This window comes from Amblyraja radiata, chromosome 12 (assembly GCF_010909765.2).
Source record: "Amblyraja radiata isolate CabotCenter1 chromosome 12, sAmbRad1.1.pri, whole genome shotgun sequence".
Classification (NCBI taxonomy): domain Eukaryota; kingdom Metazoa; phylum Chordata; class Chondrichthyes; order Rajiformes; family Rajidae; genus Amblyraja; species Amblyraja radiata.
In genome coordinates, this window is record NC_045967.1 from 20,313,517 (window position 1) to 20,340,737 (window position 27,221).

Consider the following 27,221-nt stretch of genomic DNA (forward strand, 5'->3'; position numbering starts at 1 on the left):
AAGTATTTGAGATGATTTAAGAGCCACGACAGTTTTGTGATTGCTGGGCTCCAGCTCCTTGCCGCTGAACTGGGCGGCACACAAGTTCGGGGCAGGTTAACTGCTGTGAGTTTTCGTAGCTGATGCGATCTTTGTGTTGGGCCGGACCCGGGACGCCCGCTGCCGGGGCCAAATCTAAACATTGGTCAACCATTAGATAGGATCCACTTCTCTAATATTTAAGGCAGTATTGCACTATCAAGGGCACATCAACCAAACCCAGGGGCGCAGACAACACAATGGGGTAGCATGATGACGTCGGGTGTTGTTCAAAGCATTTTATTCTTGCAAGATCCGAGCGAGGAACCACGCTGCGAGCGCATGCGTATCTCCTCTGGCGGACGAGGCTGGCGTCAGTCATTTTAAAAAATCCCTCCAATCCCTCTCGCCCTTCATTTTAAAAAAGCAGACCTTCCCGCTGTGCTTTTATTCCAGGACCCTGGTCTGTTTTGATGCCTTTGTGCTCCTGAGATTAGGGGGTTGATTCAGTATGGCTGTATGAAATATGGATCAGGGGATCTGCGCCCTTGCTCCCGCTCCGTTTATGAAGGGACTGTAGGGAGAAGGCGCAGATTACAGTGGTTATGGACACTGGCCCTTGTCGGCGAGTGCCAGCGCTGAGATTAGCGGACGTGGCCAGAGGTGAGCGGCCGTCCGAGCAGCTGCTGGCGGCCGTGCCAAGATTCAGTGGCTATGCTCTGTCACATGTGTACCCGGGAGAGAGCGGCGCCGAGCACAGCATGGGGCCGTCACCTCTGTCCCCAGAACACTTGGCGCTCTCCTTAAAGCTCAGCCCCTCGCACAATATATGCGAGTACCCCTCCAGCGCCAGTCTCACAGTCCCCTATCAATGCTACTCCGGCTTCAGCGGGCACCGCGTGGGGGCCGCCGGGGAGCTCCTGGGCCGGCGGCCTTTCTCCGCATCTTCCATGCCGGGAGTCGCGGACCCAGCGCCTGCAGCCAATGTGCCACATGGAGCCTTTTGCTCGGCCGAGCGAATGTACCACGAGTGTGGGGGCCACACGGAAACTGGGGGTCACCCGTTCATCCCTGCCTTGCACGACCAGAGCTACCGAGGCAGCCCGACCGCCAGGGCCGCCAGCGAGCACATGCCGCTGGGGATAGCGGGGGACTTCATCGCCAGGTCCCGCCGGTACAACCAGGTGGCCGGGCCGAGGAGCGACCACTACGTGACCTCGCTGCTCCAGGGCTACAACCCCATCAACCTCAACGTGAGCGCCTCGTCTCACGGCGGCACCGCACCGTTCTACACCTACCTGCAACCCGTCAAACGTGAGCTGGTGTGCAGGTGGATGGATGGCGAGCTCACACACAAGAGCTGCTGTTCCGAAACGTTCGGCAGCTTGCATGAGCTGGTGGCTCACCTGAGCGTGGAGCACGTCGCGGGCTCCGAGCAGCCTTGTCATGTTTGTCAGTGGGAGAACTGCCCCAGGGAGGGCAAGGCCTTCAAAGCCAAGTACAAACTCATAAACCACGTCAGAGTCCACACGGGGGAGAAACCTTTCCATTGCCCTTACCACGGCTGTGAGAAGGTATTCGCTAGGTCAGAAAACCTGAAGATACACAAGAGGATTCACACAGGTCAGTGCGCTCGCCGCTGCCTTGCTCACGCTCTTTGGCAAGTCTTCACAAACTTGGATAGCTGTTAAACTTTATTTCGCTCTGGTTATTTCCATATTATATACATGCTGGAGCCGTGGGAATGAGCAGGGCGTTGCCATGTACAGATGCTCCATTAATTGCCAGTTATAACAAGCTATTAAATACAAGATGTTCAACAACAAAATAATGGTAGACGCAGTCTTGGTGCTTAGTTGCATTCATAGGGTTTACCCATGGATTCGTTACTCTGGAGATGCCCGTGCCTTTGAGAAGTTTGTAATGGCATTGTATTTAGAGAGTCCGATGTACTAGCAGCGCTCCCCCCCCCCCCCCCCCTCCCCCCCCCCCCCCCCCCCCCCCCCCCCCCCCCCCCCCCCCCCCCCCCCCCCCCCCCCCCCCCCACTGTCTTACTGAGGTGGTCTTCCCCACTCGTCCCAGTGTACCCATTGTCTTGCCGCACCATCTCTGACCAAAGGGAATGGTTAGAATTGGTCAGCGATGAGATTGTACCGTGAATACACGGGCCTTGCCCGGGCAGCGCACAGTCCAATATTTGTCATAACATGAGACCACATCAGAAAGATGGCTACTTATTTATGAAAATCGTTATTTGTGCATGCAAATCTGACACGTGTATCCAAATAGTATATTCAAATATAGTCCAATACAGGTATTTAGTCCAATACAGGTGCTCCATAAATTCACTATATTCAAAAATAGCTACAAACTCTTGGCGATTCCGTTAGGTCTCATTGTAGGAAAAAGTACTACATGCAGATTGGCAGTGAGATGACTTGAAGCTGTGTCCGTGTGTTTACGTATATATGCGAACTTTTTGTATTAGATTTGGGGAGAATAGATTATATTTTCAAAGTAACGTATTTATACATTGTAGGAATTGTGTTTTACACATGCCAGGCATTACAAATCTTTATCCTTTATCAAGGTGAGAAACCTTTCAAGTGTGAGTTCGAGGGTTGTGACAGAAGGTTCGCGAACAGCAGCGATCGGAAGAAACACTCGCATGTTCACACCAGCGACAAACCGTACACCTGTAAAGTCAAGGACTGCGACAAGTCATACACACACCCGAGCTCTCTCCGAAAGCACATGAAGATGCACTGTAAGGCCGAGCCGCCAGTCAACTGTGAGCGGGAGTCGTTCCCCGGTGTGTTGTACTCGGACACGGAGAGTGACTTTTCTTCAGGGGACGCAGGCTTATGTCAGCACGGCGCCCCGTCCTGTCTCTTGCCCTTCAACCGGCCCGAGGACAAGACAGCGCCAGCACCTGTGTCACTTTCACCGCCTCCCTCTAGACTGGAGGACAAGTTAGATCGGTCGAGTCAGGGCCGGGTTGGTGTCCCAATGCCCGCGCCAAGGCCGCTGGCTCACGTAGCCCCAGTTCGACCGGAATCTCCTTCCGGCCATTCAGGTTGCAATCGGCTGGCAATGAAAGTGGCCCCGACCATTGGAATCAAAACGGGAGCCTCGTTCGGCCGGTTTTCCGCCAGTCTGTGTGACTTCAGTGACCAACTGACTTCCCCTCACTGCGACCTGCGAATGGAGCCCTTGTCGCTGGTGAGACCCAGTGTCACGGCTGGCCCGCGGCCTTCCAGCTGGGCGGACGATAGAATGAATTTCCTGCCTTTGAACCGCTCCGATTTCAGGATGGACTCAGTCGCTTCCATTCGGCTAGTCCCGTCCGCCACGCACCCACCGGAGGGGCGGCTACACGGAGTACGGCTCGGTGCCGCCATGCGACCCGCACCCTCCCCGGGAGATGGGCTCCACACCGCGCCCCCCTGGACGCACGCTCCGCCCGCCGGCCTCCTCAACGCTTGGTACACCTGTCAAAGGAGGGGCGGCGGTAACTGTGCCCGAACTACCCAGAATTGTCCCACTGCCCAGCCCGACACACAATCCCCAAAGACCATTGGCTACACGGACAACTGAACTCGTCTACCAAGCGTGCAATACCAAACTGCACCTTTACTTCACTCCTGATCTGTAAGGATGTCGTTATTCTCAAGTGCGAGCCGACTCAGAACTCAAAGCTGGACACCTGTAATGTCATGTCGCCGTAATGATGTGTGGCCCTTGTTCTTTGATAGCGTTGGATACAATTGGATACAAATCAATTCACAGCTAATTCATGCGAAATATCCAAACGAGTGGAACAATAAATGTGCGAATTAACGTGCTCTGAGAGTTCTTCAGCAGTGAGTTTAAAACAGAGAAACTGTCACGTTTGAGTGCCCCAGTGTCTAGCGCAGGAGAGGAACAGTCAGAAGATAGAACACAAAGGGTTCACAAACAGCAAATAGCAGGTTGACAGAGTGGCTATCGTCCCGTCCTGGGACCCCGGCTCTCCGCCAAATGATTTGCTTCAGCCCCTTTCCGAGTAGAACCAATTTAACATTCGTAACTTGCTATTTCCGACCGTGTCTGGGATTTAACAGGGAAATGTCACCGGCGGAGTGAGCAAAGGGATTCTACTTTAGATAACAATTAATAATGGGCAGTCGAGTCTGATTTCCAGATGACATAAGTGTTGGTTTTATCGATTTATTCATGTCCCAATCAAATATCCCCATCAATAATGTTTAAACAGTATGAGACGAGGATATCCGCATTCAACCTGTTACACTGGTTGAAATATATGTGGACGATTGAAATGATGTATTCTACTGTTGACATCAACATATTTCAGTCCTGATAAAAAAAACTGTAGAGAAACTATGTGAATTAAACGTTTAAATGAGATAAATATAAATTGTTGCTACAATGTGCACTTATCGAAATACCGATGCGGACGTTGAAGTGTTATTGATCGCTTGCGCATATGATGATTCAACGCTGACAGTAAATAATCAATACAACTGAACCGCGCTCCTTTCATTTAATAACCGTTTGTTATTAAACGGAAGGATCGAGAGATTCTGTACAAGTATGCAGCGAGGCCGGCTGACTCGCGGGAGTAAAGACACGCCCCAGTTTACAAGCAATGCTAGGCTGAGCGATCAAAAATAACCCTAAATCTGTAAGATTTTGCACAGCCCCCGGCCTCTCCTTTTCTGATGCATTTCCCATTCACTTTAGAAGGGCGTCGACTAACACATATCCTCCAATGCCCTGATTTGTTTCTTTCCCCCCCTCCTATTTTATAGATTCTTTTTATAGGTTTACGCAGTACAATTAGCAGTTTATAATGGTCCTGTTATTTATTTTAATACAAGTGTTCTCTGAAAGGAGAAAATTAAACACAATGGCCAAACATACGATTCCTCTTAATGAAAAAAAACCCTGTGGTTAAATAAAGGGGCTGCTTTTCCACCGCTGAATGTCAATTCCTTTGAAGTGGAACTAATCATCCGAGGATATTTTTTGGTTGTCCTAACGACCCCGTTGAATCGAATAGGCTTTCTTTTGTCGGAGATGTGTTTTCCTTTCTTTGGGTCAAAACTGATGATGATACTACTTTCACGCCCTGTCCTCTCTCATCGTAAGTCAAGGCTTCTCCTTCCAAAGCCCGCGTTTCAGGACACCGATGTGTTCGTGGGCTCACTCCTCTGCCAATCCGCACCCCTCTCCAATCGCCTTATTCTACCCCAACCCCCCCCCCCCCCACCCCCTATAATTGCAGGCGAGGTGTGAGACTTGGAGTCCCCTCCAAACTGATCACAACAGTGCTCCTGGAGCGCCTGCTATGCCATCCGTTGGCCGCATTGTGTTTCCCACAAGCTCCCTCCTGTTGCTTCGCTGGGCGAGACCCCGCCACCTAGGACCTGTGGAGTGCGGTTCGGTGCAATTGTGGGAAGGGGGGGGGGGGGGGGGGGAGCATAAGAACGAATAACGTATAGGAAACGTTTAAACAGAACAAAAGGGAAAAAAACAAAACAGACGGAAAGCCGAATGGGCCCAAACAATGCACTAAGCTACATTTCCGCATTTTAAAATTAGACCGGCGTTTACCTGCATCCGTTCATGTAATTATGTGAATTTCTTGCGGAAAATCCGCATTTCTAGTTAATTAAAACAACAACGCTTTCTGTGCTGCCTACAATACAATCAGAATTCACTTCCCTATAGAGCGTGCACCCGCGGGGGCATTACTAGCGCTCTGCATTAAACCCTGAATGACGTTCTTAAAAAGAGACTTTGTTGGTGAGCACTCGACCTGAAACTTTCCCTTCACATTCGCTTCTGCATCCTGTTTAACCATTTAATCTAGTTTAATTAAACACACTTAAAATTCAATGCATTTCCAGTGTGCCATTTTAGACCCATGTCCGCGCTGCCAGGACACATCTCCAACCGGCCTCTTCTGCCCCAACCTTAGACATTCATAATACAACCGCGACCCTCTACTCTGGCACCGGACCAAAGCGAGGAAGGTGTACGGTAAACAAACTGTGTCGTTGTTTGTTGCTGAACGAAGAGAACCGGGTCACTTTATCGATTACCCGAACGAAAGCAAGTGGCCTTACATTTACACAGCACTACACAACCTCCGGAGATCCCGCTATAATTTTCCCGTTGATATACAATGCGGGAAATCGAATGAAACCCGACTGTAACGGCCAGATCTCGCCAGCAGCCCTGTCAATAACCCACATCAACAAAAGCTTTGCATCGTACCGTGGTACACGTGACAATAAACTAAACTGAACGGGTGAACATCGGATAAATGATTTTATTAAAGGTAATTTATCCCGGATTCTGGGTTTAACTCTCTAGACTGGCGTTTGAACCTCAAACCGTCAGTGCCGAGGGCAGGGGTCGACCCTGAAGCAACCTGTGCCCAGTTCATGTGAACTATATCTATCCCACGAGACGGCTGGTGCCGGAGTCTGACTCAAAGTATGGATATCTCATCAAATTCTTGTAAACCAAACGTTATAATATAATATAGACATGGTAAAACATGATCAAAAATCATCTTCTTTCGAAACCAAGCCCAAGGTAACTCTCGACATTCCCAGCCCCATCTATTCATAATTGTCGCGGTCTTATTGGCTCTGGGAACAATCTTCTCTCCAGTGGGAGAGGTGTTCGTGCCAACGCCCATTCCATTGTCACTGAGCGTGGTCTCGGCTTCTCCGGACACCGCCCATCGCCCGTTACACTGAGGGAAATATAGGATCAAAATATAGGATATGAAGTCTGATTAGCATTTATACATTTGCAACAGGCTAACAAAACATACACGTCTTCATTGTTATCGTTGTAGGTGTGAGTGCGCGCGGACGTGAAATCCCCCTCTTTAGCCCAACGTGAACCCGCCATTTCCTTTCTCTGCCTCTATCGCCGGGGCTTTTCTATCTAAAACTCGATTTTGCCAACACTTTCCTCAGTGACTACCGAGCGCTGATTGCATTGGCGTTGGTCGGCGTTCAGTTTACATTCAATGCCCCACTAGTTGTCTCTTGGGCAGCTTATTTTGAAAATAACATAGTGGGTGTTATTAAGATGCCTTATTGCGGAGTGAAAGGTTGCAAAGCGCAGATTCATTTTTACGTTTGCTTTCTCGCGGGATGTAATAGAACGATATTAATTTCGTTAGTATTGGGAAGGCATGAAGCGATATGGGGCGAGTTGGTTCCAATACACCTTGCCCCATCCTTGGTTCACTGGCTGGTGACTAGGAACCCCTGTTAAGATGAGCAGGCGACGTTCCCGACGCTTGTGCGAAGGCTCAGAGTCGCGGGGAGTAGCCGGACATTGAGGTCTCCGGGAGGTTGAGTTAACGGACACTGTGCATCTGTACGGGCAAGAATAATTGTGGTCTAACTAACCTTAAAAACCGGGAGATCTCCTGTCACGGAACAAACCGGGGTCATTTTCCTATAACACAGTCTTCCAGCTGCAAACCCCACCGGGCCCCCGAGTAATCATTCTGTCATTTGGAGAATTTGCGGAAACGACTAATTGAAAATAACGATCATTGTATTTAAGTTGTGGATACATTTCTGACGCAGAGGGAATTGTTTCATAGCGCGTGGCCAATATCAGTCACACAACTTGCTGGGAATGACAAGTAGGCTGAATCAAATATTCAAGCAGGCAGATCTTGGGCGGATGTGCAGAGGATGTGGACAAAAATGCTGGAGAAACTCAGCGGGTGAGGCAGCATCTACGGAGCGAAGGAAATAGGCAACGTTTCGGGTCGAACCCCTTCTTCAGACAACCCTGCTGCAGAGGATGTCCCGTCTTGTGAGAGGTAGACACAAATGCTGGAGAAACTCAGCGGGTGAGGCAGCTTCTCCGGAGCGAAGGAGCATCAGTAACCCGCGTTGCAGTTTAAAAATGAGCGAAGATAGGCACTAAATGCTGGAGTCTCAAGTAGGATCCCAACCCGAAACATTACCAATCCATCTTCTCCAGAGATGCTTTCTGATCCATTGAATTACTCCAAAATTGTGTGTCCATATTTAGTATAAACCCGCATTTGTAGTTCCTTATTATTAAACATTAGGGACCCCTGAATAAACTAATAGTTGACAGGTTCGCGTACATACGGGAGAATGTTTAAGGTTTAATCCAAATTCCCTTCACCAGATTTAGGGGCGCCACAGTGGCCCAGCAGGTAGAGTTGCTGCTGGCCACCCGAGTTCAATCCTGCCCTCGGGTGCAGTCTATGTGGTATTTGTACGTTCTCCCTGTGACCGCAAGGGGTTCTACCGGGTGCTGCGGTTTCCTTCCATATCCCAAAGACTTTCAGGTTTGTAGATTAATTGTCCTCTGACCCTAGTGTGTACGGGGTGAATGAGAAAGTGGAATTACAGGAGCTCGGTGGGCCGAAGTGGAATCGGTGGACCGAAGGGCCTGTTTCCGTGCTGCATTTCTAAACTGAACTAAGAGCATATTCGGACACTCCGGTGCAGCATTAACGGAGAACTGAGGGCAGACACTCTTTGGAGCAAGACCCCATACTGGAGTCAGATCACATACATACAGTATTCTGACCCGACAGGTAGACTGATAGTTGATCCGGTAACAACCGGAGCTGGAAGAAAAACAGCGGATGCTGGTGATTCTCAGCAGGTCGGACAGCGTCTCCGGAAATAGAAATAGAGTCAACGTCTCAGGTCGGGGAATCTTCGTGGAATTATAGGAGCGAGTGCCTGATGTGCACCTGGAATGTCCAATCCATACCTCGAATGTTTGAAGATATTATATTTTGCTGAAGATAGGTGGATTTGAAGAGGGTGTCTATGAGAGACCGGGAGCAGGTGATGGACATGTAATCCACATGGGCCAACGGGAGCAATGTGATGTTCATTGTATCTGTACCTCACCGTACCTATGACAATAAACAACCTGACTTGAAGCTATGGATGTCAGTGAGAGGAACACGAGGCGCTGAACACTGTGGCGGGCCTGGCTGTGAAATTAACCCTATTCTGTATCAACTTAATTCCATTCCACAGAAAGGTCCACCAGGGACAACCGTACTTTACTTCGAGTGATCAACATCCCAAAGGAACCAGCAAACACCAGAAGAGACACAAGGAACTGCAGATGCTCGTTTACAAAATAACAACAAAAAACGACACGATGTTCTGGATAATTCAGCAGGCCAGGCAGCTTCTCTGAAGAGCATGGATAGGTGACGTTTCGCGTCGGGACCCGCATTCAGACTCAAGAGTCTAGAGGGGTTAATTGCTTTACATAGAAACATAGTAAATAGGTGCAGGGGGAGGCCATTCGGCCCTTCGAGCCAGCACCGCCATTCATTGTGATCTTGGCTGATCGTCCCCTATCAATAACCCGTGCCTACCTTCTCCCCATACCCCTGGATTCCACTAGCCCCTAGAGCTCTATCTAACTCTCTCTTAAATCTATCCAGTGACTTGGCCTCCACTGCCCTCTGTGGCAGGGAATTCCATAAATTCACAACTCTCTGGGTGAAAACGTTTTTTCACACCTCAGTCTTAAATGACCTCCCCTTTATTCAAAGATAGTGGCCCCTGGTTCTGGACTCGCCCAACATTGGTAACATTTTTCCTGCATCTTGCTTGTCCAGTCCTTTTTATAATTGTAGAGCTGTAGAAGAACCTCTTTACTCCTATACTGAAATCCCCTTGTTATGAAGGCCAACTCTCCATTAGCTTTCTTCACTGCCTGCTGTACCTGCACGCCAACTTTCAGTGACCGGTGTACAAGGACACAGGTCTCGCTGCACCTCCCCCGTACCTAGTCTAACCCCATTGAGATAATAATCTGCCCCTTGTTTTTGCCGCCAAAGTGGATACCCTCACATTTATCTAAATTATACTGCATCTGCCGCGCATCTGCCCACTCACTCAACCTGTCCAGGTCACCCTGCAACCTCCTAACATCCTCTTCACAGTTCACACTGCCACCCAGCTTTGTGTCATCCGCAAACTTGCTAGTGTTGCTCCTAATTCCCTCTTCCAAATCATTAATTTATATGGTAAACAGTTGCGGCCCCAACACCGAGCCTTGCGGCACTCCACTCGCCACTGCCTGCCATTCTGAAAAGGACCCGTTCACTCCTACTCTTTGCTTCCGGTCTGCCAAACAATTTTTTATCCATGTCAACACCCTACCCCCAATACCATGTGCTCTAATTTTAGTCACCAGTCTCCCGTGCGGGACCTTATCAAAGGCCTTCTGAAAGTCTAGATACACTACATCCACTGGCACCCCTTCATCCATTTTACTTGTCACATCCTCAAAAAATTCCAGAGGATTAGTCAAGCATGATTTCCCTTTCATAAATCCATGTTGACTTGGACTAATCATTTTACTGCTATCCAAATGCCCCATTATTACCTCTTTAATAATTGACTCCAGCATCGTTCCCACCACCGAAGTCAGGCTAACTGGACTGTAATTCCCCGTTTTCTCTCTCGCTCCTTTCTTGAAAAGTGGGATAACATTAGCTATCCTCCAACCCACAGGAACTGATCCTGAATCTATTTAACATTGGAAAATGATCACCAATGCGTTCACTATTCATTTGATCCAAAGTACCTATTCAACTCTTCTGTCATTTCCTTGTTGCCCATAATAATTTCACCCGTGTCTGCCTTCAAGGGACCCACATTTGACGTTGCTACTCTTTTTCCCTTAACATATCTAAAGAAGCTTTTACTGTTCTTCTTTATATTCCTGGCCAGCTTCCCTTCGCACTTCATCTTTTCAGCCCGTATTGCCCGTTTTGTTTCCTTCTGTTGTCCTATGAAAGTTTCCCAATCCTCTGGCTTCCGGCTACTCTTTGCTGTGTTAGTTTTACGTACCAACAACGGAACAATGGAATTCTTACTTGCTGCAGTTTATATGCCCGTTAACGCAATGCACAACAAACGAATAAATAGCCAATAAACAAAAATACAATAAATTAATAACACGTTTCATAATTAGAGATCACCAAGGAAACCTGTTGGGTAGTTTGGAATCCAACGTTAAAGATGCCGTTTCCAGGCCAGTTGATTTGAAACTTCAGCGACTGTCCGTGCACGGAGGACCGGTGGATTCGGTGAGAGTTTAAGGGAATGCCAGGAAACAATCCAGCAGTCTAGAGAGGACCAAAGCCATAACCTGATGATGAACAGTGGAATTAAACAAATAAAAATTGGAATTGGAAATTGAAAAACCTGAAACGAAACGGAAGACGCTAGAAACACTCGTCGTGGAGCAGCATTTGTGCAGAGTCAATGTTTCATGACCCTTCACCAGAACTAAGACACGAAAGAGACAAGTTAGTTTACAGCAACAATCTGCTGGAGGAACTCAGCGGGTCAGGCAGCATCTGTGGAGGAAAATGTTTCTGGTCGGGTTCCTTAATCGGAGCTGAAAAAGTAAAGTGCAGTTAGCCAATACAAATAGGCAGGGAAGAGGGGGTGGCGGTTGAGCTAGTAAGCAAACGAGGACATTGGTGATGAGATGAGCAGATAACAGTCAGGTGGGGGAGGGAATGGTGGAGAAAGTGACAGAGGCTGGGAGGTGATTCCATGTAATTGATACCTGGGCCATGCACATTGAAGTCACGGCCAAGAAAGCACACCGGCGTCTCTATTTGTGCAGCATTCTCGGGAGGTTGGGTTGTCCCACTTTCACGACTTAATTCAACACCTCTGCCGAGTTTAAAAGGACCTAAAAAAATCAAGATCGTGGTAATCTACGAACTCCTACGACCTTCCAGACTATATCCACTGACTCCTACGAGTATGTCTACAAATTCCTACGACTATTTCGATGCACTGCTTACGAGTAAAATGTTGCAATTTCTTTCATCCCGCCCATTTTTTTTACTCGTGAATATCGGGCTGGAAAAAACGTCCCGACTTACCTCATGCCACGAGTACCTACAGCTAGCATAATGAGCCGCCACGATATATCTTCGAGCTCCTACGACCTCCTAAGGACTCGTTACGGGCATTCTGTGCGATTGAATCAAAGATAAAACTCGGGAGAATTCGTGAATAACTCGTGAAAGTGGGACAGGCCTTCACTACCGGGCTGCAACTCAGCTTGGTTTGGGAACAGCTCTGTTCAAAACCGCATGAAATTGCAGAGAGTTGTGGATGCAGCTGAGTCACACAGACCGGAATTCCTCCTTCCTCCCACCGTACACCCTCCACCCTTCACATCCAGCGATTCCATCTACACCCCCACGCTGCTTACGGAAAACTCAAGGGCCTCTCACACCTCGGTCATTCCGCCCCCCATTCCATTCCGCCCTCTCCGGTAGGGCAGTAGATGCAGTCACATGAAAGCATATATCACCAGAACAAGAACAGCTTCTTCCCCGCTGTTATCAGATTACGGAACGGTTCCCCCAAAACCTAAGGTATATTCCGATCTTCCACCCTACCTCATTGTAGATCTTGCACTTTTTTATCCACACTATCTCTGTGTCAGTAACGCTATAACGGTGTAACAATATATTGTGTAATTTGGTATTTTTCGTCTTTGCACTGCCTGCTGTACTTGCGCATGGCTTCATTGTACTTATGTGTAGTACGATTTGTCTGAAAGGTTTTTTCACTGTATCTTGGTGCAGGTGACACCAATAAACCAAGACAAATACCAAGTGGAGAATGAGAGGCTGCCGATTCTGAAATCCGTGAAGAAGTGAGGGTGAAGAGTGTAACCTATAAAGATGGGTGGTAAAAGGGAAACAACACAGGGACGGATGATGAACGGTGGGATGGAGATGGAGGGTAAGGATCTGAGATGCACACTATTTCATCCACAGATGCCGTCTGACATTGTCTGTTCCTCCAGTACCTCTCTGTCCCTTTGCTCCAGATTTCAGCATTTGCAGTCCCTCGCACCTCGGGATAAATCCCATTCACTCAAACTGATTCCCGATTCTGCAACGTTCTTATTCTGATGTATAAATCTTCCCGCGATTTTAATTCTACCATTTTAAGAGCCTCTTCGAACAATTCAAAAGCCCTGCATCATGCCATATCTGCCATATCTGGATTCTTAAGCATTGACATTTTCAGCGTTGGAATCTCATGGAGGCAGTAAGCATCGGTGCCGAGCTAGACTGGCTCCAGTCAGTGATGCGCGCATGTCATCACTGCCATAGCGCCGGGTCCACAACCGTTAGAGCTTCCCCATTGCGTGCCATGAGTTTACAATCAGTGAAATCGTACAGCTCAATATTGAGTGACCACGGTTGCGACAGCACGCTTCCAATGATGCACATCCTCCATAGACAGCATTGAATCATCTGTAACTATCTGAAGCGGTTTTAAATGCCAGAGCTTTGGAATACCCTTCCTAAGCTTGCCGATCTCGCCACATCCACAGGGCAACTAGCTTGCTTGAGTTCACTTTCTTTGCTAACTTTAAAAAAAATCTGCGCTAACGTCTTCTTTAGTGGCATTTAGTACATATTGATGAATACGTACATCCCTGCAAATACCATGAGATATTTCACTTGGTTAACGAACGGCAGGATTCAGGTCGATATGTTATTGTTTTCTTCTACCATTTTAGATTCCATAAATCAAACCCAGCTCCTTAAGGGGCACTGGGTAAGTGAGTGAGAACATATTACCCATTCGACAATTTTCAAGGATTGCAGGCAACAGCCCACTTATCTTCTAACCCTAGATGGGTGAATCATTTCATGCACAGACCTGCCAATGCAAGCTTTAGGGCGGCAGGGTGGCGCAGCAGTAGAGTTTCTGCTTCGCAGCGCCAGAGACCCGGGTTCGATCCTGACTACGGGTGCTGTCTGTACGGAGTTTGTGTGTTCACCCTGTGACCGCGTGGCTTCCTCCCACACTCAAAGATGTACAGGTTTGTAGGTCTGTAGGGTAGTCTGTAGGATAGTACTTGTGTACAGAGTGATCGCTGGTCGGCGCGGACTCGGTGGGCCGAAGGACCTGTTTCCTCACTGTGTATCTCTAATGTCTAAAGACAGTTGAACAGTAAATACATTTGGATCTAGAGAGCGAAGTACAGGAAATGACTATCAACATGTGTCGAGGTGACATGTTCAAGTAAAGTAAACAGAAGCTGCTGAAGGTCAGTTTGCAACACGGCGTGCAGAAACAAATTCCAGCACCCCCCCCCCCCCCCCCCCCCCCCCCCCCCATCTCCGCCAGCTCACTTTAGGCTGCTCAGGAAAGCAGCCTGCATAATCATAACAAACCACCAACATCCCCAGATTCAAGAACAGCTTCTTCCCCTCCGCTATCAGACCCTTGAAAGGATCTCCAATATGTTAAGGGTGTATTTACGATCTCCCAGTCTACCTCATTATGGCCCCTGCACTTTTTTTCCAGCAATTCCTCTGTAGCAGTTATATTCTGAACTCTGTTTCTTTTCTTCTCCTGCACTACCTGTTGAACTCACGTATGGTATGAGTGCACTCATGTATCGTATGATCAGCCTGGATAACATTCAGAACCAACACGCACTGCAGCTAGGTATACGTGACAATAATATCCCGATATCAATAGCAGAATTTCAACGTGAAAAGCGTCCTCGTTCTGCCTCTGCACGGATCCATGGATGTGATCAACGTAGATTGCATTTCCTTTGTCAGTTGAAACACATATCTTAACCAGAAGATGTTCTTTGCATCATGGCCCAGTGAACACATCAGTTAGAAACTGATTTGGATTAAAGCAATCTATGTAGATCAGTGGAAGTTAAAGTACGAAATCAATATTTTAGGGGAGCAAAGATTCAGATACTTTCAAATCGTTAGTGTTTGAGGATGTTTAAGAAGCTTCCGAACCAGCTTGGAATGGAATCACAGATGTAAACTAATAAAACTGATGTGCACAATACTTGAGATGGGATACACAGTCATGTTTCCCACAGAGTGAGTCGCTGTGATGCGATAAGGCACTGGGAGCAAATTCAGAAGGAATTTCTAAAGGGAAATTGAAAAACTAACCATTGAAGGGGAAGAAATTGGCCACGGGGAAAGAGTGGAGCGGGTGCGTTACTGACGGGAGAACTCAGCTAAAGAGGTGGCATTTCCTGAATAGCCTCTTTGCTGCATCGCTGTGAACATGTGATTCAAATTAAAGTGTAAATTCACTGCTAATTTCTGACCAAATTCTCCCGCACCTTTGTCTTATTGATAATTTGTTTGTTGAAAATAGTTCAAAATGTAGCCCAGTTCCACCAGGCATGCCTTGGAATGTCAAGCAGCAACGTGCAAGGAACAGCTAATCTGTTGATTGAGGAGTAACTACTGCCAAAGTATTTTAGAAAGTACACGATGCATTAAGATAGTTTACACCCACAGTCTCCCGCTAAATATCATAGTATTACATGTCTGGTCTAATCTCAAGAGTAATCCTCTGCTGTTCCCGCTAAAATGAGTACTCCATCACCGCCGTCTATAGACTCCGCTTCTAGTTACACATCAAAATGAACAAGAAATATATAGCAGATACTTCATCATCACTGGGTCTAATCCCCGGAACTCCGCACCCAATAGCAATGTGGAGCATCTTCACCAGATAGACTGCAGCGGTTCAGAAGATGTCTCGCAACCACATTCTCGAGAGGAATTAAGGATTGGCAGATAGATAAAACCTCAAAAGCAATTCCCCCTACATTATGTTGGACCCAGTTTCTGCATCGCATCATGTATCGATCAAGACCAATAACCCAATTCTGTGATCTATTGTCTCAACAGATCTGGCGTGGGAGTCCATATTTAAGTTAATTCATTCATAGATGGCAATGAAAAATGAGGGACTGCGACCTGTGGCAACGAATGCCTCTTTTCAGGCAAGACCTGGGAACAATTTACCCTCAACATCAAAGTAGGGAGGCTGCGATATAATCGCCCGTGATCTAATGTTCAAGTGGAGCCCGAAGTCTCCCTCTCCATCAGCATTCCCCCATTCCCTTTCTGTACTATGTTGGATCTGCTCCCGCAGTGCGCGCCAGACCGAACCATGCCACAGGAAAGCTGCAACTGGGACCCTGGCGACTGTTTCTCCAGACCGAGCGGGGCAGGGGGGCGTGGATTTGGAAGCGAATGGCTTGGAGTTAATCGACGTGTTGCTCCAATCTGCCGCAGCCCAGCGTTTGATGACTTGCGCGACGCAGAACGGCACGTCCTCAGGTTTCTAACAAAAGTCATTAGTTACTCAAATAGACACAGCTGTGGTCTCCGTGCCGCCCGCGCACCATCCCGCCACCCCCAGCCGCCACCACCATCTCCCCACGGGACCTTTGACTCGCTCACTCCGTTTGGGACCAACTTCATTACATCAATTATCCGCCAAACGCTTCCTCACTTATTTGCAATTAGTATCGAAGTGCTCGATTTCATCTTAATAAATAATGCAGATGAGACCCTCTCTGGCGCTCGCCTGCTTCTCCATGTGCACGCTCCTTGCCACAGACCGGCATTGGAGGCAGATAACCGACAGTGCTTGTTCTGGACTGAGGGGAGGACCCTTGTCTGGCCGTGCGTACGATTGCCCTGGCCGCGAATCCACCCACAATCACACAACTTTGTTTTCAAAGAATCTTGAAATAAAACTTCGATATGTTCAGAAATACTCATTTTCATTTTTTTAAGCAATGAGTTCCCACCAGGATTTTTGCCAGGGAAGGTGTTTTTACATATTTCCAGGATGTGCACTTAACCACACATGTAGACCGTGAGCGAGGAGTTCCTGTTTTGGTTTCCTTCCTCGCGTCGCCAATACATTGCTCTGAGGCGCCGGGGGTGTCCACTGTGATCACAGTGATATGGCCGGGAAGGTTTGAGGGGCCGAATAGCCTACCCTGCTCCCATCTTAATATTTCCTCAATAACAGGAACTAGCTGAAATACAAAAGGGATTCCCTAAATACTGTCTTCCTCCTCATCGCCCTCAGAAAAAAAGGGGGGAGGGCAATAGAAATGCTGTCAGTTAGGTATCTTGGAATTAATCCATGTGTGTGGAGCAGGAAGAGAACATGGTAGATTATAATGACCAAAACCATAACTGACTTCAACGACATTGAATGTCACCTCAATCCCCCTCCCCTGTGAGACATTCACTAAGATCTCAAATAAATCACAGAACTGCAGGTGCTGGAAACTGGAACAAATTACACGGCGCAGGAGGAACTCAACGGGTCAGGCAGCATCTGTGGAGGGACTGAACGGACGACATTTCGAGTCGAGTCTGAAGGATCTCGACCCGAAACGTCATCTGTCCTTTCCGTCCACAGATGCTGCCAGACCCACAAAGTACATTGTTTTGTACAGAAATACATCAGCTCCTTCAAAGAAACAAATCTGCCAGACTTTTATTGAAATCACATCTATATTTTATTAATGTTTCTTAACACGAACCTTAAACCTAGATGAAACCATAGACAACCAAATAACGATAAACTGGGGCCAAGAAAATGATGCATGTTCCACAACTTCTTAAACGGAATTAAAATGTTCAAACTATCACACTACAGTTTGAACTATTCCGATGGTTACTCCTTCTAAACCGGCTCCAATCCCAGGATCACCGCTTCCCAAACCAGAGTCACCGGTTACAAACCCAGGATCACCATTTTCAAACCCCGGGTCATCGCTTCCAAGAGGGGGACAGGAGTACCAGGTGCTTAGACACACCACCAGCCACAGGTTCCCCACCTGGTGTCACGCCGCGACTGCTGGAAATCCAACATTTCTCTCCCCCCAGCAGCACAGAGGGAATCTCCATGAAGCAAGGTTTTAGTGAAAATCTTACCCTAAGAATGGTTGGATACAGGTGAAGATGGCTTTTTGATAGACAGATGTTGGACAAGAATCACAGATAAAAAGACGGAATGTGTGAGACAAATAGAATTGATGAGTTGCGAATTATGAAGCTGGAGTAAGGAATGCAGGAGGAAGGGGAGGCGAAGGGAAGAAATAGGTAGGAGTCCAGGTGGGGCACAGGGAGAAGGGAATGATGTCGGGAGGGACGGGAGAAGATGGGGGGAGGGGTATTTATGGGCAAGAAGGGAGAGGGGGGGGTGGGATAGGATGATAATTTTTATACTGAAGAATTGTAATGTTTATGTTGGCCTAAAATAGGACACCTTGATAGTGTCCTCTGTGATGTTCAAAGGAAAGACTCTGAACTCTTGAAGAAGGGAGAGGGTGGGGGGGGGGGGGGGGGGGGGGTTATGTAGGTACCTAAATTTGGAGAATTCGATATCTATTCCGTTAGGTTGCACGTTACCTAAGCGGAATACCAGGTGTTGTTCATTCATTACTGGCCTAGATTCTCAGATGCTTAATATTCTCCGATACCATTTTCGCTGATGGAGTTAAGGGAAACACTTTTGTCCGTTGTCTTCCGCAATTCCGCAATATCGTTCCGTTTTTACTGACGACACGGTCATCAACAAACACGGACCCGACCCAACGACGAGGAGGTGTATTGGTCACCCGCTTGGTCGTGCGCAATGTGACATTAACATAACCTGCAATATGTGGGCCAGGGGGGGATGAAAGAGGATGAATATGACTGCAATTGTCCATAAAATGTGAACCTTTTACTGTTTGGGCGGTTTCTTTCTCCTGCACGCTGCAATTTTCAGATTAGCTAATGTGGGTCGATAATAAATAATAAGTAAAATAATAGCCTGGTCGACTGGCCCAGTCAGAAAGAGAGTAGGCCCGGAGTTCGGTAATTTAAAAACAACTTCACAAGTTCTATAATCAGGAAGTGCAGGAAATGTCCATCTGGAAGAGCAGCATCTATGGAGAGAGAAACATAGAACATAGAAGAATACAGTATAAGAACAGGCCCACCGGCCCACAATCATTTTGATTTGGACGAATACGTTTAAAATGTGCGAAGGCATAATTGGAACTTTTGAACCGGCAGCGTATTAAAATCTCAGCTCAAAGTATTTTGGACGGAGGGAGAATTACTATTTTGGTTGTAACATTTCATCCATTTCAGGTGAATGATGACAAATGAAGTGCGGGTGTAAATCTGAAGAAATTAGGTGCAAGGTGGGAGGGGCAGGACTAACGGAGCGCCACGGTGGGAGGGGCAGTACTAAGGAAACGCTGTTCTAATCAAAGATCTTTGGTTCTAATGAGGTGTGCGGTGTTACTGAGTGTGTGCTGCACTAATGGAGGCGCTTTCATTTTCGGAGGGGTGGTATTGCGGGAGCCCTGCACTATCGGTCAGACATTGGATTTTAGTTCCATGTAAGTGGTGACACACCCCACTGGCTGCTAAAACGGATTTTGCTGCATTAGCCTTTATCAGACGGGGTATTGAATGCAGAAGTTGAAATGTTGTGTTACAGTTGTCGAAGAAGTGGTGAAGCTCCATTTGTTGGTCATCCTGCTACAAATGTTCAACAAGTGGCAAGGCTACTGTTTTGGCCATCCTGCTAAAGGAAAGAGGTCATTAAGATGGAAAGAGAGCAGAAATGATTTACAAAGCTGTTGCCAGGACTAGAAAGCCTGGGCTACAGAGAGAGGTTGGGCAGGATATAACGTTATTCTTTGGAATGCAGGAGGCTGTGGGGTAATCTTGTCGAGGTGTATAAAACCACGAAGGGGGTAAATAACACGAATGCACAGTCATTTACCCATGGTAGAGGAATCAAACACTTGAGAGCATAGGTTTAATGTGAGCGGGGAAAGATTTAATAGGCATCTGAGAGGAAACGTTTTCACCCAGAGAGTGACGGGTACACGGAACAAGCTGCCTGTGGATGCAGTTGAGGCTGGTACCATAACAGTATTTAAAAGACAGTTGCAGTGGCACATGGATAAGAATAGTTTAAAGTGATATGGTCCTAAAACGTGCAAACAGGACTAGCTTAGATGGAGCATCTTGGTCAGCATGGGTGAGTGAGCCGACCGGTCCACTTCCATGTCTATGACTCTATGACTCAATGAGACGAAAGGTCACCGGGCAAGTATCACATATTCTTATTAATTGAGGCTGAGGCTTTTACGATGAGAAGTCTGGTGAAGGTCTCAACTGAAGCCCAAGGCGCATGTGAGGGATTGATTTATGAAGAAGAACAGGGATGTTTCAACATAAGAATTCATCCCTCTGGGTTTCTAAGATTCCACCGTGATTTTATTGCATGGACTCTGTGGCCAATGTAGTTTCCAATGTGGGGCAGTCAGGGTTGATGCAACATGGACCAGCCCCGTAGTCTTTCGCCATTGAGTAACATGCGTCCACATTTGCTCTGCAAAGTCATCTGACTGCTTGGCCTTATGTTGTGCTCCAGCCCACGTGGCTGCTTTTGTCATTACTCCGTTCAACCCACATGATTTCTAACATTAATCTTTATGGAACGCTGGGATCTGGTGATATCATGAAGACCATAAGGTATTCTAACAGTGTGAGTCGGGCTGCCAGTCCCCTACTGGCCTCCCATACTCACACTGTTAGAATACCTTGTGGTCTTCATTGTTATAATACCTTGTGGTCTCTCCCTAAGGGCGGGTGGGAGGTATTCCTCCAGATCCAGGGTCATGCTATCATCATCAGTGCTGGTGTATCTGCTCTGCACATTCTATCTCCCCAAGGTCTCAATTCTATTCTCTACTCTGATCTAAAGCCGCCTCCACTTGCACCATCTCACCAGCCTGGGATTTCAAGTCAGGTTTATTGTCATATGCATAAGTATGGTGAGGTACAAGTACAACCAAGATCTTGCTTGAATCAGCACCCCAGGCACAAAGACTCAGACAACACACAAACATAATTATACATAAATTACATGCGACATTTCTGGAAAAAAGATGCAAAAAAACAAGACATTAGTGAAAACATAATAAGTAAAGCAACAAGACCGTGGTAGTGCATGAGGTCGGCTGCAGTGTTGCATTGTCGAGGTAGATTTCTTCAATCAATAAATATTGAGGGGATCAAAGGATATGGGGAGAATGCAACTGAGGTAATAGATATGATTGCATCCTGGGGTAAAATGTTCCTTCCTATGCCACTCATAATTTTCTATACATCTATCAGGTCTCCACTCAGCCTTCAATGCTCCAGAGAAAACAATCCAAGTTTGTCCAACCTCTACTTAAAGCTAATACCCTCTGATCCAGGCGTCATTCTGGTAAACCTCCCCTGCACCCTCTCCAAATCCTCCACCTCCTTCTTGTCCGGGCAACCAGACCTGCACACAATACTCAAAATGCTTTATGTTCTATGCTTCATGCAAAACTGAACAGGGTGATAGAAAGTCAAAGTGAGTCATCTGAAGACAACAAAAAAAGGACAGGTTATAATGGGGAATAACGAGAGGCTTGAGGAGTGAAATAAATCTTTCATTGCCGAAGGCACAATAAATGTAGCAACAATGGAGGAGAAACAACGATCTAATGACAGAGAGGAAGTTAAAGCTGTGATTGGCACTGTAGAGAAAGTCTTGTAGATCTTCATGGGACAACACCAAAGAGATTCTGTGGGTTCTAAGAGAGGTGGTCGTGGAGAGTGAAGGTGCATTGGTGACAACTTTGCAAGCTTCTCTAACCCCTGGAAACTTTCCAGTCAACTGAAATGTACTAGATGCAAGTTAGCTACTTAAGGAGAGAGACAAAACAAAGTGTGCAAAATTTCAACAATATATCATAAAATCACGTTTTAATTTATGCTTTCATCATTCCATTTGATTTTTTTACTTGATTAAATTTTTCTCTAATACGGAGATACAAATGTGTTTAACATGCAGCATAAATTTAATATACACAACAAGGCTCACAATCTTTATTGAATAATGAAAATGATTTAAACAGCTGTGTATCCTTGGCAAAGAAATGCATTTTTTCTGATCTGTAATTTAGCACATTATTGAGCGAGTGAGGAGTGCAGAGGTCAGTGAAGTGATCCCTGATATGCCTTCTGCATGTGATTTATTAGATACCGATTTTCATGGTCCATGAATCATCTACTCAGATATTTCTAGTTTGTTCAAATTAAATTAGATAGAGTACATTTGTGATAATATATATTTTTTAATTTGGGCCATCACATGAGATAAGTGTAGACTGTTCAAATATATCAAGGAGATGTACCGGGGGATGTTTTTCACAGAGACAGTAGTGAGGGCCAGGAATGCACTTGTACGGGCATTGATGGAGGCAGATAGAATAAGAGGCTTTTAGATTGACACAGGGATATGCATGGAATAGAAGGATCATGTGCAGGCAGGTGAGATTAATGTAACTTGACATAATGTTTGGCAGAGATATTGTGGGTCGATGGGCCAGTTCCTGTGCTGTAATGTTCTATGTTCTATGTTCAGGCGAAACACTAGAGGCTATTCAACCCCTCGATCCTGTCCCATACGAACAGGAAAAAACCAGTCAACCTCATGAGCTTCTTCATCAACTCACGGTGAACCTGCATTTAACCCTGCCATCCATGTGGTTCTGCAATTCTTTCTAGCCTTGCCTATTAAATTCCCTAAACTTCTCTCCCACTGGGGGTTTCTCTCTGAAGTCGGGTTCCATTGTAGGAAGATTAATATGGATTGATCGGTACAATCAACCCACAGCTCTCTTGTTGCTGCTGTTGGGACTCCCGGTGTGTTGGAAGGTGAACAAGATAGCACTTGGTCATTTTTCATCTGGCTATCATCCAGCAATTCCCACGTTCCTGAAAAGACTCCTGTCTTGTAAGGTCCTGCCCAATCTGCAATAATCTGTTAGTCATGTTAAAATCCTATTTCATGGAGTACAGACGTGTACATCTTATAAACAAGCATAGACACACAAGGACTGCAGATGCTGATTTACAAAGAAAGACCCAAAGTGCTGAGGCAACTGTAGATTGCTATAATATTTTATTGGTACGCAACATTGTGGGTTGGGATCCCTCTTCAGACTTTAACTCCCCTATCCATGTCTTCCAGAAATGCTGCCTGACCCGTTGAGTTACTCCGGCACATTGCGTGTTTTTTTTTAAAACAAGCATCATTAGTCATCTTGTGAAGGAAGAGAGTTGTGAAAGGTAATAGCAATCTACAGCAACCACAATGATTTGCAATTATAAAGCGTAGTTAACATTGAAAAATGTGTCCTGGTGCATTAAAACCTGCCAGCAGGCGATATAAAGAGGGATTAGGACATGATCAGATGCTTGTGCAGGGTGATGGGTTGTAGAGGAGAGATGGGGAGAGTGAGAAAGCTCTCAAAGAGAAAGAGAGTGTGTAAGGTGAGAATTCCAGGGTCTATAGTCCAGCCCGCTACTAACTTCTCCCCCAATAGAGAAGCAATTAAATTGTAAGAGTGCAGAGATTCAGAGCATTCTAGAGTTTGGGAGATTACAAAGTGAACTTGCAATATCAGCAGAAGTAGATATGTTGAGCGGTATTCATTTCAGTTCATAAAAAAATTATTTTTCCATAATTATGAGGCTCAATCATTTCCATTTGCTGTCAAATAGGGTTCTGTATTATTGGTCCTTTAGTGTTGGTATGACCAGTTAGTGGAAGAGAACGGCAGCAAACATACTACATTAAAGTATTATTCATTAAAATACTTTTTAAAAAACACCAGAGCGACATATCCCACAATGTTGTCAAACAGGCGGAACAAATCTTCAGCTTCGCACGTCATCCTTCGGAATAACATATGCAAAACCAACCTTGTACAACATATGGGATTGAGTGTTCTGAATGAACGTGTTCCCATGATAGTATTTTGTAGGAAAATTAATTAACGCAGTGTCAAAAAGCCCAAGGAAATGCTTGTTCTGCCTGAACATATGAATGGGAACAGAATCAAGTGGGCCCCTTTGACAAGAGGCTCCCCTCACTGTAAGGGCAGTCTGACAAATAGATATTTTTTCCGTCTGAAAGTGAACTAAGATTTAGGGTCATGACTGAGGAAAAGGAAGACACGAGAAGGAGCGGTGAGGAAAATGAGGGATTAGATTCTCACTACATTTGTCACACAGAGTGTCGACATGACAGGTGAAATTAGAAGTGGCTGAGAGTTGGAGGAGAAGATAAAAGAGGTTCTGCCACCTTAGTTATATTACCGACCTAATCAAATCCAGGATTTCAATGGGACTGATAACTGGCAGTGCAGCCGTATGCTCACTTGCACCAGAATCCCTGTCATTCTCCAATGACAGCTCAAGGAATTTGGCCTCATTACATTACTCGTTGAAACAAGATCAGCATAACCGCAAGCAATGAATCATATATTTATTTTCTATGTTTTAAATTAAAATGACATTCATTGCTTCTCAGAACATTGCTGACATGCAGCCCATGATTTTCCATTCTTTAATTTGATGAGGTGTCGGCTGTAGCACACGCTGTGGTACTCACACCTCCGAGTCACATGATCATGTTTCACAGCCCCATTGCAGAGGCTGCAGTGCAGAGTCTATAGGAAGCCGGGGCAGGACACTCTCTTTCCCTCCTTCCTCCTCTCCTGCTTTCTCTGTCTACCTCTCCCTCTCCCCAATTTCTCTCTCTCTTTTCCTCTCTCTCCCCTCCATCACTCTCCCTCCCTCCCTCTTCCTTCTCTTTCACTCCCTCTTTCGCTCTCCCCTCCCACCCTTCTCACCCTCCTACCCTCTCACTCTCTCTCCCTCCCTCTTTCTCTGTCGCTCTCTCCCCCTGTCTCTCTCTCTCCCCCTTCCACCCCTCTCTCCCTCCCTCGCTCTTACTCTCCCTCCTTCTCCCTCCCTCCCTCCTCCCTTTCCTTCTCCCCACTCTCTCTCTCCTTCCCCTCCCACCTCTTTCCCTCCCCTCTATTTCTCTATTCTCCATTGTTTCCCTCTCTATTTCTCTCTCTCTATTTCCCCTCCCTCTCCCCACCCCATCTCACTCTCTCACACACACATACACACGCACACACATACACACTCTCTCTCTCTCAGATGTGATGTTAAATCGGACCCATGTCTGCTCTCTCTTGGGGGATATAAAAGTTTCCATGGTCCTTATTTGAAAAAGACCCAATATTTATTCCACAGCAAAGGTCTTGAGACTCTGGGGGGAGGGGGGGGGGTTCTTATAATGCCAGAGAATGACAGGAAATAGAGAATTGGAATCAACATGTTTGTGTCTGGGCCAGGCTGTAACTATTGGAGTGCCACGGGATCAGCGCTGCGACCCTCCTATTCTAGATCTATATTAATGGAGAAAGTAATTACCTTTCATACAACGTTTTTAGGTGATCTGAAACTGGGTGAGTGGAGGGGTTGACGAGACTTAATGTGCTCTGTTGCAAACCTACCCCTCCTATCGCTATTAGATATCACCCTCCCATTATAAAGTTGTTCCCATGGCCAAGGCTGCCAGGTCCAGGAATGAAGAGTAAGCTGAGGAAGAGTCGGAGGAGGAGAAATCTCCTCTCCCAGAGTGGCCAACTAATGGAATTCTCTGTTCCAAGAAGTATACGAACCAAATCATTAAATATATTCAATAAGGAGTGGGCAGTTTTTATTCCTTGGTGCTAGAGGTCAAATATATAGAAAACGAATCTCTAACAGATCTGGTCAATTCTGATGATGGATTCCAATATTGTCGGAGCATCCAAGATAATCACCCGGTCCATCTGGTGTGTCTGGCAGTGCTGCTCTGTGCGTACTGACTGGCTGCACCCCCCTCACAGCCACCGACAACCCTCTAATCTGAGTCTCTGAGCCCAATGTCAGATCATACTTTGCTTTAGGTATCTGGCCCATTCGGCATATCTGGCCCAGTGCTGAAGATCTTTGCGCACTAACTGGCTGGAGCATTCAAGAACATTTTAGTTTAGTTTAGAGATACAATAGGGAAACAGGCCCTTCGGCCCATTGGATCCACGCCGACCAACGATCATCCCGTACACTAGAACTATCCTACACACTAGGAACAATTTACAAATGTTTACCGAAGCCAATTAACCTAGAAACGTGTACGTCTTTGGAGTATCAGAGAAATCCTGAGCACCCAGAGAAACCCCACGCAGTCAGAGGGGGACATTCAATCTCCATACAGGCAGCTCCGGAGGTCAGGTTCGACCCTGGGTCTCTGGCGTTGAAGAGCAGTAACTCTACCGCCACTGTGCCGCCCCTAAACATCTTCAACCTCGCGCAAGGAACCACCTGCTTCAAAGAAACAACTATTGTACCGGTGCCAGGAAGAGCAGTGGCCTGCTACAATGACTAAGGTATGGTCGCTGTTACATCCACCATAATGAGGTGGTTGGATGGGGCTGATCATGGCACCAATGAACTCTTGCCGCCAAATTAGCTGGATCTGCATTCACTTGCCAATTGCCATAACAGGTCAACCAACAGCAGGTGCTACCTTACTGGCTTTCCACGCTGCCCTGGACCATCTCGACACGCCAGGCTGCTGTCTGTCGACTACATCTTAGCAATCAACATTATAATTTCCTCCAAACTCAAATCCAAGCTCCAAGACCTGGGCGTTTGTACCTCAGTTTGCAGCTGGATCTTGGCTTCCTCATTAGCAGACCACAGTCAATGCGGATTGGTAATAACGTCGACACCTCAATGACCATCAAGAAAACTACACCTCAAGTGTTTAAGAAGGAACTGCAGATGCTGGAAAATCGAAGGTTCACAAAAATGCTGGAGAAACTCAGCAGGTGCAGCAGCATCTATGGAGCGAAGGAAATGGGCAACGTTTCGGGCCGAAACCCTTCTTCACACCTCAAGGCTGTGCACATAGTCCCTGCTCTGCTCCCTTTACACCCATGACAGTGTGGATAAGCACAGCTCCCAATGCCAACTACAAATTTGCCACTAAACAGGCTAAGCAATTTGGGCCAAAAAAAAATCATATATTAGCTCCAAATGTAAAAATGTGTAGACACAAAATGCTGGAGTAACTCAGCGGGACAGACAGCATCTCTGGAGAGAAGGATTGGGTGGCGTTTCGGGTCGAGCCCCTTCTTCAGACTCTAATGTAAAAACTGTAAAAATATATGTGGAATAATTAAAGTATACAACTGGGACAAATCTTCCTCTCGTCTACCTCTTTTTCACCTTTACCTCGCTGGAAAGATGCTCAGACAACGCGGTTCCAACTGTCAGTGAATCTCAACGTCCCGGGTCGAATGGCGGTGGGCGGGGCACTAATCTTGAGTATGAGTTT

General features: G+C 46.7%; 1 protein-coding gene across 1 annotated transcript; it reads left to right on the forward strand.

Annotated features, from left to right (window-relative positions):
* Nucleotides 1-4,429, forward strand: LOC116978982 (zinc finger protein ZIC 3-like). Its single transcript, XM_033030318.1, has 2 exons — nucleotides 1-1,641; nucleotides 2,609-4,429. Exons 1-2 carry the CDS (start codon nucleotides 624-626, stop codon nucleotides 3,613-3,615), a joined length of 2,025 nt encoding a protein of 674 aa, XP_032886209.1. The 5' UTR covers nucleotides 1-623; the 3' UTR covers nucleotides 3,616-4,429.
* The last annotated feature ends 22,792 nt before the right edge of the window (nucleotides 4,430-27,221 follow it).

Bases quoted from the DNA above. Each gene is read 5' to 3' on its own strand.
- LOC116978982 (XM_033030318.1), top strand. From the start codon at position 624: ATGGACACTGGCCCTTGTCGGCGAGTGCCAGCGCTGAGATTAGCGGAC. The intron at 1,642-2,608 runs GTCAGTGCGCTC...TCCTTTATCAAG, and splicing joins ACACAAGAGGATTCACACAG to GTGAGAAACCTTTCAAGTGT.